The sequence below is a fragment of the Condylura cristata genome, unplaced genomic scaffold (genome assembly GCF_000260355.1).
Source record: "Condylura cristata isolate star-nosed mole 26May11 unplaced genomic scaffold, ConCri1.0 scaffold00002, whole genome shotgun sequence".
Lineage (NCBI taxonomy): Eukaryota > Metazoa > Chordata > Mammalia > Eulipotyphla > Talpidae > Condylura > Condylura cristata.
In genome coordinates, this window is record NW_004567103.1 from 20930193 (window position 1) to 20945890 (window position 15698).

Genomic DNA, 15698 nt, shown 5'->3' on the forward strand with positions numbered 1-15698 from the left:
CAGGAGAGGTCTGCCACGCCATGTGGTCTCCTCCGGGGCAGGCGGGAATCGAACTCATGCGAAAGCGGCTTTACATTCTCAGTGCTGTGCTTTAACCCGGTGCGCCACCAGGGAGGGCCCTTACAGAGGGTGAACTTTTAACACCGCTCGGTGGTTTTCTTTTTCCCCGGTTTCCCAAACTGAATGGGTTTCCTCCTGTGCTCCCAGCCTCCTTCATGTCCTCTCAGTTCCCTTGAAAAGAAACGCCTGTGTTTCTCCTTCCCCTTCTCTATGGGTCTCACAGAGCAGTGGCTCACTGGGGCACCAATTTAATGAAATAAAATTTCAATCATGTTTGGTTCGATTCTAGGTGATACAAATAGAGAATCGCGAACACTTTGTAGTTGGGTTTAAAGGAAGGAAAGAGGTAGAAAGGAGAAAGTGGGTCAGGTGTGGTGACAGGCAGTTCCTTAAGTGCTTCCTACTGAGGGGTGGCTGTTAAAAATGGAGACGTAATGGGGGTGCCATAGTACTTTGTTGACACCTGTGTCTTCTGAAACTTGGGGTTGGCAGTTTACCAGCATGTGAAGTTTATATGCGCAGGCACTGATTTAATTAATATGGAATACATAAATCGGTACATCCTATCCAAACCTTTTGAGGTATATATATGATTATCTCTCAGAAGTCAGAGGTACAGAGAGGTGTCTCCCCAGCCCAGAGTTAGATGGGGCAGAGCTGACTGCACGGGAATGCCGGCTTCAGAGCCAGACTTCTATATGCACCTGCTCTTAGTACTGTCTCAGTCACCCTCATGATTTCATGGGCTTTTAAAGATTATTTTTCTTCTTAATTAGAACCAGTCCACCCTACGGTGGGAAGAGTAAATATTTGTCATGTTTGGTGACAGACGTTGATGGGCGTATAAAAATTGGTCTAAGGAAAAGTCATGTACTTTCTCTTAGATATCCCTCCATCTGTATTTACTGTGTGAAAAGGTCACTTGAGCATAAGAGCTTAAATTTCATGCTTGTAACAGCCTCACTATGGCTAAAACCTTGCTCTTCCAATTGACTTTTAAAGTACTTTGTTATTAATGTGCGCCACTCTCTAATGCAAACCCTTTGGAGTCCTGAAGTTAAGGGCTTCCTGAATAGGACTCTTGTGTCTGTGTTTTACATAAATTCCAGGAACCCACAGGCAAGTGATTGTTGCTTTACTCTTGAATTGTCACCCTTTCTCCCCACTGCTCGTCCACTCACACTTACTGGAAGAATCTGTGGTTCTGGGAGACCTGAGCTTGTCAGTCAGCTACCTGGCTACCATCTGTGGTAGGAGGGGAAGGGAAGGAGGTGGCTAAAAAGGCTGAAATGGTAAATTTACTGGAGGTTCTGGAGAAAAATAGAATTAGAAGCATTTGTGGTTCGGATGAAAATAGCACATTTCCTTTCTGCATGGACTTGGGGGGGGGGGCGGGGGCAAGTGCTCCAGGGACTAGAAAATAAATAAAAACTGATCCCTCACCCATCAAAGGAAATGCGCTGACTCTGGGAACTGAGGCCATAGCCCCCAAATTGAGGATCTGTGAAACCACTTGGAAGGTTCAAAAAACAAACAAAAGAAACAGGGCCCTCCTTGATGGTGCATCCTGTTAAAGTGCAGCACTGTGAAGCTATCCACGGCCACTGCAGCACGAGTTCGGTCCCAGCCAGGGAGGTGACCCATGTGGCACAGCCCAGTCTGGGAGAGCCCAGTCAGTCTACCTGTTCTGCTCCCCACTCTGCTCCGGTGAATCCTCACCCCTGCGCCTCTGGCTTGTAGCCTAGCCCTTGTGTGCATAAATAAATCTTTAAAACAACAACACTAGGAGACTACAAAAATGTGATGTCCCGTGTTAAGAAATGTCCCTTGAGACCCTCGCGCAGCCCTTCCCAAGGCTGTCTGGCAGGTGTGGCGACTCGGTTGGGGTGCTGACCGTGACCCTCTGTCTCTTCTTGCAGGTGAGAAGCCTTACAAGTGCTCATGGGAAGGGTGTGAGTGGCGTTTTGCACGAAGTGATGAGCTCACAAGGCACTACAGGAAACACACAGGTGCAAAGCCCTTTAAGTGCAACCACTGCGACAGGTAAAGTGTCCGGCAGCTGCCCGCACCGGGAGGGGGGGCGAGGCGGGGGTGGCTGGGCGGGTGGGCTGCTCTGTGCTCGTGGATTTCTACAAACCTAGTAGGATTCGAAGCTGGGAAGACCATTCACTTCTCCACTGAGTGAGCCAGTGAGATTAGGGTGATCTTGCCTGTCAACGAGAGACGATAGCAATTGCTACTTCAGTTACACACGTACTTACTGAAAGCAGGTTTGGACCAGAAATCACATTTGTCACTGTCTATCAGTGGGACACAGTTTTCACCTAACGGAGATGATATGACAGATTACTTTAGTGTAATGTGGAAAGTGACGAGGTAGAGAATGCTAGGCCACCTATAGCTGCTGCCCCTGGTCTTTTTATTAACCTCAGTACATGGTCCCTCATCCTTAATGATTTAAGAGAACAGCCTGTAAAAGATGGAAGGTTGGTTATAAGCCTTTGCTCTGAAGCATTATTAGAAATGAAATTTACTGAAGAGAGTGCCCATTCTTTGGGGGGCTGACTCAGTCATTCTCCTTTGAAAGTCGGTACAAAGGTCTAAAAGATGGTGAGGCTTTAAGAACTTCTCCTATAATTCAATTCAACATATGATAGTGGAAGAAAAGAGCACGTAGCCACAGATACTACCCAAGTAATAGTATCTGACAGCCCTGGCATTATCAACCAATAAACCCCAAAATGGAGACTCTGCAGGCCAAGGTGAAGGCAGGATTAGGTTTAGGCATAATCAAATAATGGGCTTGCATCTGAGCGTGTTATCCTTCTAATCCTATTTCTGTGTTTAAAAGGAAGCTTAAGAAAATTAACCATCTTTTTAATGCAATCCTAAAGGTCTCGGTTATGATGAGAAAAATGCTTCTAATACGATAAAAGCCCTGAAAGCCTCAGGGTTCCCCGGCTGGGCCAGGAGCTCGCTGGATGGCAGCGGGGTGAGCAGGATGTCCGCCGAGGTCTGGCTCTCCGTGGGAGGAAATGTGATCACTTTTGCATCCTGCCTTCCCCAGGCTGGTGTTGCTCCTCCTGCTCTCCAGGCCCACTCTGAGCAGACTTGGACCTCCTTGTTTGTTTAGAGAGCGGGGCAGGGATGCCAAGTCCCATGGTGGCCAGTTGACTTGGTGTGCCTTTAAGAAGCTTATAAAGGAGCATTCATCTTTTCCCCCATTCTTCCTGAAGAGGCTATTTTCCTCTTATCTTCTTTCTTGAATGCACTAAATAAAGACCCCAAGCTTCCTGGAGGCCAGAGATAACCCCCTACCACCGGGCTGAGGAAATACACTTTGTGAAACTATTGTCTTTAATTTCCTTGGAGTGTTCTTCTGCTACCCCAGAACTGCACCTGTTCCCAATTCCTGTCCAATACCTAGAAGCCCCCTGATTGCATGACTCAGCAGCTGCTTTCCTAGAGCAGTAATGTTTCTCCTCATTGGACAGCTTCCTTCAATTCCCAGCTTGCATCTTGCCAGTTCATTCTTCTGTAGCTCTGGCTGTTAATAAGCAGCTCCGTGCATGGAGACCTGCCTGTGTGCTCGGGGGCAGAGCATTGTAGTTGAGGCAAAGAGGACTTCTTTGGGAGTCATCCAAGTGTGGCCAGAGTGGGTGCACATCAGCGCCCTTCTCTGTTAGTGTGGTGAGGCCTTCTCTCACTTGGTGATTGTGCATGACGGCTTGCCACAATCCGTAGAGACGTTCTTAGGGGAAATTGCCATTGCCAACATAGGTATTTCTCTCTTCAAATCAGTTCACTGACTGAGGAATTTACAGCATTTGACAGTGGATATATTAAGATGAAGTCTGACCATGTACATGATTTAGATGGAGATATACTTCAGACTGATATTTCAGGGAAAGAGAGACCAGAGATGGGTAATTTGGTCTCTGCCTGTATTTTCTTCATCAATATGTACTGTGGTTTCTGGAGCTAGAAATTTGCTAAGCAGATGGACACGTTCTGACATGGTATTTGGAGAAGCATGTGAGTAGCTTGCCATCCTAGCTGTCAGTGTGTGCTGAGCAATGTTAGAAACAGAAACGAGGGCTCGGACTCTCACCGTGTCCACCACAGGCAGCACCTTGCGTTTCAATTACAGGGATTGTGCTATGAATAGAGAGCAGGTCCGGGAGGCGGCGTGGGGAATTGGAGTAGCCCCAAAGACAAGAAAGGCAAGCCTGGTGACCGCGGGGCTGGCATTATTTGGAAGACTTTTACCTTCAGAAAAGGAAGGCGCTGAAGCCCTCGCAGCACCCTGAATCCTAGTGGGGGCAGAGTGTGTAAGCGTGGGAAAAGTCCCCCACCCCAGCCTGTTACCACTCAGGTGATCGCCCTGCTTTATTTAAAGGCTAAGTTAGGCCCTCCCTGGTGGTGCTACAGGTAAGGACGCAGCACTGCAAGCTAGCTATAGTCTCTTCTGTGTGAGTTCGATCCCCGCCCCTGAGGTGACCCACATGGCACAGCAGACCGCTCCTGACCCGCCCGCTGCTCCCCTCAGCAGTGTACTTCGTCCATCTACCTATTCTGCTCCCCACTCTGTCTCTGGTGAATCCTCTCACCACCCCTGCACCTCTGGCTTGTACCGCAGTTCTGTATGCATAAATAAATAAATCTTTGGGGAAAAAAAAAAAGGCTAAGTTAGCTTCGGGTTTCCTGTCTTTATGCACTGCCACATCTGACTTATACTTTCTTTTCTCCATAGATTAGATTTTTTAAAAATCAACCCTATTGATTGTTTTGCTAACATTTAAAGTTGCGAGATGTCACAAAATGTCTGTACTCTGACTGTCTCAAAAAAACTTCTGTTTTGTCCATCATTCCCTAGAACAGAATAGCTGCCACTCCCATGGAGACGGCCATGCGATCTAACTCCTCACTGCTCCCACCACTCCATGTGGTCCCCCCAAATGGAGGTGGTTCATTGGATGCCATATATCATCCCGCTTGCTGTTACTTCCTTTGATGGAAAAGTGATGCTCCTTCGTAGCCATGCCTCACCAAACACCAACTTAGATCGGCCACAGAGACTGTGTTTCTTACATTTGACCAACTGCCTTCATTTTTTGGCTCCTGAAGACACTGGGTTTCGTGACCTCTGGCTTCAGGTTGGGTTGGGGGAGGTGACAGTGAGGCAGCTCAGCCATTTCCTACAACCAGGCTCGTGAGCCAGTGAGTCCGGTTTCTCAGCCAGAGGGCCTGAGGCTGCTGAGGTTGAGCTGTGGGGCTGTTGTCTTACCAACCCACAGAGCTGTGTGCATGCAGACTACCTCTGGGTGTACCTCCAAGATCGTGGGCTATGGAGAGGAGGTATTTTTCTCTCTGATCTTTGAGTCATTTCTCTTATAGGTGGTAAGAAATGGCAGTGGGCTCTGTCCTTGAGGATTACCGTTGGCTCACTGCCCACAAGACTTGAGTGTGTCTTTCTCATAAGCAGAGAAATGACAGTAGGGCTTTGCCTCGTTTCCTGTAATGAACAAATTTCAGTCATTAAAGACCTTCTTATTTAAGGTCATTTGACTGCTGTATAGTCATAAATACCCTCTAGGGGTATATTACCCTTAGAATTATTTGATTCGGCATTTCTAGATGCTGAGTTTATCTGTTACCTTTTACTATTCCTGTGTGGAGCTCACTAAGTATAAATTAATAAATACAAATTAATCATGGCTAAGTATCTTGCTGGTATATTGAATTTAAATAAAAACCCCAGTGGTGAAGGACCTAGTCTACTTTTGAGCATCATCTGTTTCCTAAAACTTGAACTAATGATGCTAGTTTGGTTAGGAAGGGTGCAATCACATTTCATAGTGTGTTAAAGGCTTGCTTTGTTTTTTTTGTTTGTTTGTTTGTTTGTTTCATTTTTTTCTCCCTGAAAGAATCTAAAGGGTAAAGATAGATACTTGTATTCATTTGCCAGATACCCAGCACAGAGCAGACAATCAAGGCAGCTTAAATCTGGAGCACACACATTACTGGGTGAATACTTCAATCCATATTGTCTCAAGAGCACTATTTTCCTGTATGTTCCCAGGGTCTAGAAAGGACAGGAGAAGAAAGAGGTTACATCCACTGCCAAGACCCCTGCTTCACTTCTTACTGTCACAAAGCCTTGTTTCTCTTCTGGACAGAGAGGTGCCTGCTTTGGGGTGGGCATCCTGTAACCTGTTGGGTTATTTCTCACATCCTGTCACTTAGGACAGACAAACTTCTGGATTAGTTTGCTAGCTCTGCTAATGCCACAAACATAGTTCCCCCAAGTCTGTTATCTCACAGCTTACTAGAATGGAAGTGCTGCCTCAGGACATTGCAGGACTGCTGGTTCCTTTTTTCTGGAGGCCTAAGGAGAATATTTTATCTTTTCCAGTTTCTTATGGCTGCCCACTGCCATCCCTCCATCATCAAAGCTACTGAGTTCTGCTGCTGCCCCCTCTCTGAGCCCGCCCAACTCAAGTCCAGGTCCCATTTGTAATGACTCCGGCCATGGCATTGGTAACCCAGTGTAACCTCCCTATTTTCAGGTCATCTGGTTAGCAAATTAATTCATCCATAACCTTAATTCTTCTAGGTCTTTTTTCCTAACATATTCATCATTTCCAAGGATTAAATATAAGTATAGGTGTGGGGTTGGGGGCATAATTCTGTTTACTGCAGATTCCTTACATTGAAAACCCAGCTCTCCCTTTTCTGCCCAACAGATAGGTATGTCTAAGAGGGATAGACCCAGGAATCAGACTGTTTGGGGATAAGAGTGATGGTACCTTCTTTCTAAGATTCAAGGAAGGATGTTGTTTTTAAAAAGGGAATACCCGGCCCTCCCTGGTGGCGCAGTGGGTTAAAGCACAGCACTAAGAAGCTAAAGCCACCTCCACATGAGTTCGATCCCCGCCTGCCCCGGAGGTGACCACATGGCGTGGCAGACCTCTCCTGACCCGCCCGCTGCTCCCCTCAGCAGTGTACTTCGTCGATCTGCCTGTTCTGCTCCCCACTCTGTCTCTGGTGAAGCCTCTCACCCTCCACATCTCTGGCCTGTACCCCAGTTCTGTATGAATAAATAAATCAATCTTTTAAAAAAAAAAAGGGCATACCAACAAAAAGGATTTCCCAGCTTAGATCTTCTTTCTTGGGGGCTGTTGGGTGAAAGAAGCAAGGAGAGAAAGAAAGAGAATCAGCAGTGGGCAAGACTCAGAACAGGACAGAGGGAGATGAGTTAAATGCTAAATTCCCAGGGAACTGTGTTGTTTTTTCTATGTACCAGTGCTACCAAGTGCTTAATTCTAAAAAAAAAAAAACTTGTTTTGTTTGTAAATTAATCTTCTTTAAGTACAACTCTAAGGCATTATCTACATATATTGCTCATATCAAACCAGAGTCTGTGATAAGTGGGTGTTTTTAGAATTGTTACTTACGTTACTGGATTAGATTGTTTTCTACAATACTTTCCTTATTCATTCATGTTTTCATTTTACCATGTTTGCTTTTGCTTCATCTCTTTGAGATTGTCCTGCACATTGCATCTATTTAAGAAACAAACACACAGAATGTGTGGAGAAGGCTGGAGTCAGGGGATAGGGTGGTTTTTCTGTTTGTTTGTTTTAAAAATGAACAAGCACAGGGAAATCCTGCACTGAACAGGAAACCTTGCTAACTTGAGCAGGGCAGCTTGCTAATGTCCTGGGACAATTCTGGGCTGGTTATTGTCTTAGGCCTCTGGGGAGTCTGGGAATGTTCTCACAGGTAGGAGAGTGGCCAGTTTCAAGAGAAAGATCCAGAGGAAGCACACGCCCAGAGTTCAGAATGACCACTGTCTCTGAGCTGACTTCACTGGGATTCCAGCCAGAACTTTAGATGCTAGGCTGAGGCTGCAGGGATCTGGGAATACCAAGTCCCTTAGTTATAAGGTACGGAAATCTGACTCAGACTGGTGTAAGCATCACGGGGTATTTATGAGCTCAGGTAACTTAGAATAACAGAATTCAGTTGACTCTGGGCTTGGCTGGATCCAGATTCACAGATGTCATCATCAGGACTCTTGCTTTTTCCTTCTACCCCTGGGAACTCATTTTTCCCTGTTGACTTCATTCTCAAAAAGTGCTTCCCCCCCTAGCAATGTGGATACCAGCAGTTCCAGGCTTTAATCTTAGCAGTTTAGCAGCTCTGATGGAAATAGCGCTCTCTCCCAGTAGTTTCAGCAGATTGACGTTAAGGGGCCACAGGGTGGTTCTTAGCAGTGCGCTGTGGCCAGGACTTCAGTCTTAGGAGGAGGGGCAGCCCCACACAAGTGAGAGTGCAGAAGAGTTGAAGGCAGGATATTGTTGCTGGGGTCAGAGGAAGGGGGAGGGGATGCCAGCTACTCCCCCTCGGAGGCTGAGGACTCACCCACTGTAGGCACTCAGCACCAAGAAACAGTTCGAAAGAGGGGGGTGGTGGGTCTCCCAGTGTCCCAGTGTCACGCAGCTCTGTCACCCCAGCCTCAGTTTCCTTACTGCACACAAGCACAGAAGAAGCGTGCATATTACTGTGGAAGTTTCCTGAGGCTGTCACTGGGGTTATAGTAGTAAATGCCAAACACTTGCCTGCTTGTTAGTCCACACGCATTCATATGCTTCCTTCTCCATTCTTTTCCTTGGCTTGAATCTAGAGCATCTGCTTAAACCTTGTAGGAACTCCTGGCAGCATTTCTGGGCTTTCATGGCCAGGCTGAAATGTGTAAGGGAGGTTACAAACTTCAGGACTGAAATCTACAATGTCTTCGAGGGAGGGTTAATCGTTCTCTAAGGGGCAATGGAAGTTGAGGTCTTCACGTGCACCTCTCTCATCTCCGTGTTGTTGTTTTTATTTCCTAGGTGTTTTTCCAGGTCTGACCATCTTGCCCTCCATATGAAGAGACATATCTAAAAATCCGGAAGGCCAGCGTTGGCAAGGCGTCGGCCGTCGTCTAAAGGAAATGCCGTGAGGCGCAGGGGCTGGACTTCAAGCGGGGACCCTCTGCCCTGCAGAAGAAAGTTCTCACAAACCTCTGTGTACACACCTACACAGACCCACACACAGACACACACACACACTGTCATGCACTCAGCTATATTTAAAATATATACGTCTATTCTTTATGCCTTGCCCTAGCCAGATGGTGGAAGACGAAGAAGGAAAGCAGGTGAACTCAGCAAGGCAGACTGGCTGCTGACTCCAGCACTATTGGAATTATTTCCCGCTGTTGCCAATGGAAATCAAAGAAAATGGATATGATGTCTCAGCAGATGGACGGCAGTAAGAGGGGCTTATTTAACTCGCTTCTCAGTGCAACTTGATAGGAGAATACGACGTCTAAAGTTGCATTTGTGTAGCCTAATGTTTCTTTTGAAATAGTTGGGGGAAAATGACCTAGAAAACCAAATTGCAGTTTGGTAGCCAAAATTAACTCTTGGTTTATCTGTCCTTTGTGTGTGAAAAGTCCTACTATTCCGTGCGTCCAACTTCCTCACAGAACTGTTGATCAGTTTTGGTTCTACTTAGTACTATTGAGATCTTTCGAGTCAAAACCAACGGCCTTAGCGGCGGCAGACTCTGGAATAACACCTAACACCTTTCTGGCCTGCATTTCTCTAGACTTCACTCTCCAGGGAGGAGTTTTCTTTTCTTACTTTTTGACTCTTGCACACCATATGCACTAGGGATTCTGGAAACTTCTAGCATGACTGCAAAGTGGCCAAGAGAATAAAGTCCTTGATGATAAATCACAGTGTATCCCTTGAGCCTCACCTTATTGCCAGTGCTAGATTTTTTCTTTTTAATCTCTCTGTTTTTGCTAACGAAAACTTGAAAAGCTTATTTGGAAGCTTAAATGTTTTATCTTTTCTCCATGGACTAAACCTCTCCAGGACTCTCGGCACCTGGATGTCCAGCTCTCGAAGCAGCCAATCAGATGGGACATCACAGTTCTCTCATCTTCCTTGAGGCATCATGGTCTCGGCTCATAGCGATCAACCCTGTGCCGGTGTTACGGCCACCCTAGAACCAGTCTCAGCATAGATGTCGCTAGTCTCAAAGGGCAGCTGCATATGTGACCTAACTCTGGGTTATGACCTGACAAAAAGCCAAAAAAAAAAAAATCACTTTTTCCAGGTGTGGGGAAAACTGAGGATGCCTCCCAAGTCTAGTGGCTTCAAAAAACGTCATCCTTTCTTCCTCTCTCACGCCCACTGAGCTCATAGGACCCCACATGTTAAAACACTCCATTCAGAATGCCATTGTGGGTACGGAGGGTTGACAGGTAAGGAAAGGGTTGAGGTGTTTCCTTCGTGGTCTGTCTAGAGAGAGACACATTTCTATTTTTTTTTTTTTTTGTAACCAGCTAGGCCCACATGACTTGTGACCAAAAGCACCCAGGATCAACAGAGGCCTCACACTTTGCAAGCTGACTCCAAGGGGCTGACATTCCTCACTTGCCATCCCTCACACACATCCAGTCTCGGTCTTTACCCGCATTCTTAGCTAGCTGGCACTGGCCTCAACTCCAAAGACTGCCTTTAGGACCATTGCATGGCCTATGCAAGCAAGCGGGGTGGTTATTAGGACAGATTGTATATTTTGTATATTCTGGGACCATCCCTTTGAGACACGTCTAAAAAACAAAAGTGGCATTTGGTCCGCACATGGTTGCTGCTCTTTCATACCAGCTGGCTCCCCTCTGCCCTCCTCTGACTGTTTGACTCATTGACTGTTAAAATACCACCCGTACCTATTTGGGATGCAAAACTGAAGTCTTTACAAGGAAGTAATAATATAAGAAACAAATACATTTATGACAGCAACCTTCAAGATCCTTGGCATTTGGTTTTTCAGCTTTCTGCAAACTTTGATTTCAATGAAATGTTGAAACTACTCGTCTGAGGGTAAAGGAGCCTCCTTATGACAAATGCTGTAGCTGCCAATTGGACACTTGGGGCATTTTGAGGTCTGGCCCTTAGAATTTTCTTTCTCTAACTTTTTTTTTTCAATTCAGACCAAAAACAACAACAAAAATGAAAAACCACCCTAAAACACAACACACACAAAATCTGCCCATTTGCCGGAGGCAATTATGTATATGTTAGTTGGAGAGTATTAAAAAAATCCGTTTTATTCCAAAGATTTAAAACTAGACATGACTTAGAAACAATTTCTGGAGCACTGCTTGCTGACAATCTCGTAACTCTCTACTGCATTTGTGGCCAGTCCATCAGGGCGTACCTTGGATTATATTTGAATGTGTGGTGCATCCCTTCTGGAGGCAGGATGCGTGAGGGACCTTGAACCTCAGCTGTATAAAACTGTGGTGCCTCCAGTCAGTGCACTAGATGAAACTTTAGACACCCAGATTCTGTTGGTTCCTCGACACCCCTTTCTGTAGCAGCCTCCAGCACAATGCACGCACACCAGCGACGGCGTTAGCTGTGGCTGCCACCAGTGACAAATGTCCTCGCCCCAGCTGAAGCTGCTCTTGCCTCTCGAAATGCTATTATTAAGGGTTTATAGTAAATAATTTAATTTTTGAACTGGCCAATGCAAGGCTCTATTAAAAGGAAAGTTTAAAAAAAAAAAAGCAAAAGAGCGATCACTGCGTCGTCACTTGTTTGCTCCCTCTTGTCATCTGTGGTCTTGACAAGATCTCGTTTGAATGTGGCAGAACAAAGGCCCTTTGGTCCTCCTGGTGTCTGCAATGTTTGGTGACTCCTCTCTTTTTGTATGAGTGAGGTCCTTTGTCATCTGCTCCTGACCTTTCTCGAAGCAGGGTGCGTGAACCGAGATGGTGGCTTGCTTGCTCCCGAGTCATCTGGTGACTGTGAGATTTGGCCTGAGAATTGGTGGGTGCTATGTGTATGGCTTTGAAACTGTTCTTCTCTAGCCCAGTGAACACCTTTGAGTGATAACCAGTCCTATCCCTAGGAATGGGGGTGGCCCTAATCATTTTAGAAAGAGATTTGCAACAGAATACCCATCTCCTCTGAAATGGCAGAGATGGTTGGGGAGAGCCTGAGGAGAGCAGGCTCTCCAAAAAATTACCCGAAGAGCTGGTGCTTGCCAGAGGACAGGTAATTTAAAACAGTGCTTTATTGGATCATTCCCCGAACTTACCAGACCACTTGCTCATGTCAATTGTTACCTTGTAACATTCCAGGGGATCCCAAATTTAAACAAAAAACCTGACCTGGTGTTTCTCGTGGTTGTCCTCTCAAGCGCGCGCTATCCAGGGTTCAGAGTTTGGTGTATAGTAAAAGAGTGTTTCTAAGCCATGGACAATTTTCTTTATTTCAAGTTGTGCTTCTTTCTCCTCCCACATGACTGAATATCAGAAATGTGGAAACCTGTAATTATAATGCTGCTCCTAGCTACTGGCTTCCTGCCCCACTGATGGCTAACCCACCTACGGTTAATTGACCCAGCTTAATGCCTGGTGGTGATGAGTATTATGTCCAGAAAAGAGATGTTCGGATTCCATGACAAAGCTGCATTTTATAAAAATATTGGAGACCCCAAGATGAACTTCATGCTGACCGTTTCCTTCTCTCTAGTGCTTGCCCTTGCCAACTCCTGCAAAGGCCCCTCCTGCACCTCGTGCGTCCTTTTACATCTTTGCCTGATGATTACAGGGTAAACGACAGCCAGCCTCATGCATGATTAGCAGAACTGATTCCTAGTTTTAAAAAAAAAAAACCTTCTTTGACTCTAGAAGCCAGAGAAGATTTTTTAAAGACTTGTGTTGGGATAAGCTTCCTGATTAGCCATGTCTACTTGCATCTAAGGGGAAATATGGGATTTCCAGGGTGCTCACCCAGAGCAATCAGAACGCTCTGTCTGTAGTTGCCCCTCTGCTCCTGAATTCTCTGGCAAAGCCAAAAGAAGTGGACCGAGATTATAAAGACAGCATAGGTTAGTGATTAGTTTTATTGGTTCAGAATGGTTTCCCTTGTGGAAGTCACTTCATAAAACGTAAAATACAGTGCAAAGTGCTTTTGTTTTCTCTGTAGTAGCATGAGTTGGTTTTAAGAGAAAGATGAAGGTAGGGTAAGTTAGAGAGAAGGTTACATTTAATAGCAAAAATTCAGGTTATGACTTCTTTCTTTTATAACTTTCTGAGGGCCAGCATTTCTGGCCATGACTTTGCACCCAGATCTTTGCCAAAGTGAAAATTCATTACGTAGGACCCGGTTGAAATACACTGGTGGAAGCTTTTCCCTGGCATTTTCCAGAGGTGTCCATCTGCCAAGTATGGGGTGAGGACAAGAGGAGAGAATTTGCATCCTGGGTCTGGATTGAATTTCGGTAGGCATGGCAATATCTCAAATTGAAAACTTAGAGGGGTTAGCCCATGTGAACATCAGTGCCTCTGATGGCCTACTTTCCTCAGTGAGGATCTTTGCAAATACTTGAGGTGGAACAACCAAAATGTGTCAAAGGAAGCAACAACTGCTTGTAAATGTGAGATCCCATGACTAACTGCCTGAAGTGTCAGGGCTTTCTCTTGCTTTTAACACTCTTTAAAATCTTCTCTGTTGACTCCTAATAGATCCCAGAAAAGGGAAAAATAAAGCTGCAGTTAACTTTCTTATGTGCATCCTTCCAATATAGTACTGTATTCTGGTGTTTTGCATTTACGTATAAGTCCTCGGGAAACAGGTATCAAAAATGGAGAGAGAAATCCTACTCTGTCATTTCACAAAAATCCCAAACAAGATACTCTTTTCAAACAGGGCTCCCTCTCAATGGTCACGAGGGAAGGTTGATGTGTTCTTTGTTGGGGACTGTTTATACAATTTTTTTCAACTGAGCTTTGGAATCGTAACTTGCTTTGACTCCAGCTTCTGTCTACTGCCATAAAATGGACCCCACGTCAGAATAATGAGGGTGGTATGTGTGCACACTCCTGTGTGTGCATCTGTACCTGTTGTACCTTCGCAGAAGGAAAACAGTTAGGCTACTGACGTTTAAGAGGAGTAGCCACCAGTGCCTAATATCTTTTGGGGGGGATGGATGCTTATCATTGCCAGTATATTGAAATCACACTGGGAATTCCACAAAGAGGGGAGAGGCCGTGGGTGGGGGGCCAGGGACATTTTAATCCTGGGCCTTTAGACCATAGGCAGAATGATTTTTGCAAATCTAGGTCTCAAAAGGCTTTTGGGCTCATTGGCTGGTTCTCACCCCTCTTTCTTTCTCCCCAGCATGCATTTCCTGTCTGTGCCCAGACTTAGTTTAATTTCCTTATCTTTCCACTTCTGCTTCATTCCAGGGAGGAAAAATACACCTGTTATGGCCAAGATCCCCTTGCTAACACAGAGGCAAAAATAAATGTTTCATGTTTTTGAAGCCTCCCCTTCCTTTCCACAGATCCCCCCAAAGTCCTTCTCTCTCATCTCCTCCTCCCTATTCCCACCACACAACCTCCCAGCCACCACCACTTTTCTTTCGAATCTCTATTATCCTCTTAACAGTTGGCTTGAAAAGATTTATTTTTGCACTATACATTTTCTTTTTTGCCAGATGTGTCTAACAAGTGTGTATGGAGAGACCTACTCCCAGTCCCTCCCCTCCCCCACCTCCCCGTCACATTCTCTCAGGCCTTCTCTGGTATTTATAATATATCACAGAAGTACCCAGTCTTATAGCCCTTGGTTATGCCTTTTTTTGACATTTTATTTTTTTTAAGCTTTTTATATATATATATATAAATATATTACTTTGTCAAGTTTTTTTGCTGTACAAAAGTCTTAAGATTTAAAACTATTATTTGTATTATATGATGGTGGTATGTTAATGTTACAAAATTATTAATGAAGAAAAAATTTATTTTTGTTACTGGTCTGTTTCATAATTCTTTTTTAAATTGGTATATTGTAAGATATCTATGCAAAAAATGTTATGTGACGCATTTTTATTTAAGAATGTAATATGTGTAATAAACAGTAGAATGTGTTTGGCCTTGGAATGCTTTACTGTATTTCTCCTTAGCTAATTTAACTGAGCAGGAAAAAGTCTTGAGAGAAATGCAAGGGTGGGTCCTTACCTACTTCACAAGAATTTTCTTCCTCAGAGAGAAGGGAATGCAAATGATTGTATTACGTCATTTTTCTTTGGGAAGTTATTGGTGGGGAGTGAGGGGGAGGTGTATTTTATGGTTTCAGTGAGGTACCTAGTGCCCAAATAAGAAGGAACAGTGAAGACAAACTAATTTTTTTTTGAGGAGAGGAGGGAAATGGTTAGAGGTTATGAAGAGCAGTATTTTAAGACAAGGAGGGTTAAAGGATCCTGTTTGTGTAGGGGACTAGGAGAGGCTTGTGAAAGCAGTATTTGGTGAGAGAAGGGGCAGGTTTGTTCTGTGATTGTGTTTTATAGGAGCGTCCACTTGGAAAGCAGTCTGGGGAGGAGGAACAAGAGGGAGCCTGAAGGGGATGATTTAGTGAGGGGTGGGAGTCTTAGTCTGCGGGAGATGGCTGTTAATAACGTAGAGAAGGGCTAGCCAGGCCAGAGGGAGACACCCCTGGGTCCCAATACATAATACAAGAAGGTGCATGCAAATATAAGCAACCTCAAACGAGGGAGATGAAAGGACG

The 15698-nt window shown here is 45.1% G+C and overlaps 1 protein-coding gene across 5 annotated transcripts in view; it reads left to right on the forward strand.

Annotated features, from left to right (window-relative positions):
* The window catches only part of KLF7 (Kruppel-like factor 7 (ubiquitous)), a 123217-nt gene that overhangs the window by 72491 nt on the left and 35028 nt on the right, over positions 1–15698 (forward strand). For 3 of the 5 annotated variants that reach the window (XR_001145558.1, XR_001145559.1, XR_001145560.1), the window contains exons 3-4: positions 1980–2103; positions 8955–10378. Coding sequence is in view for 2 of the 5 variants with exons in the window: in XM_004674348.2 (XP_004674405.1) it covers positions 1980–2103; positions 8955–9006 (176 nt within the window). In the remaining 3 variants the exon portion in view is untranslated. Of the gene's footprint in view, positions 1–1979; positions 2104–8954; positions 11119–15698 lie in introns of those variants that run through there. The other 2 variants (XM_004674348.2, XM_004674349.2) reach the window with 2 other exon arrangements.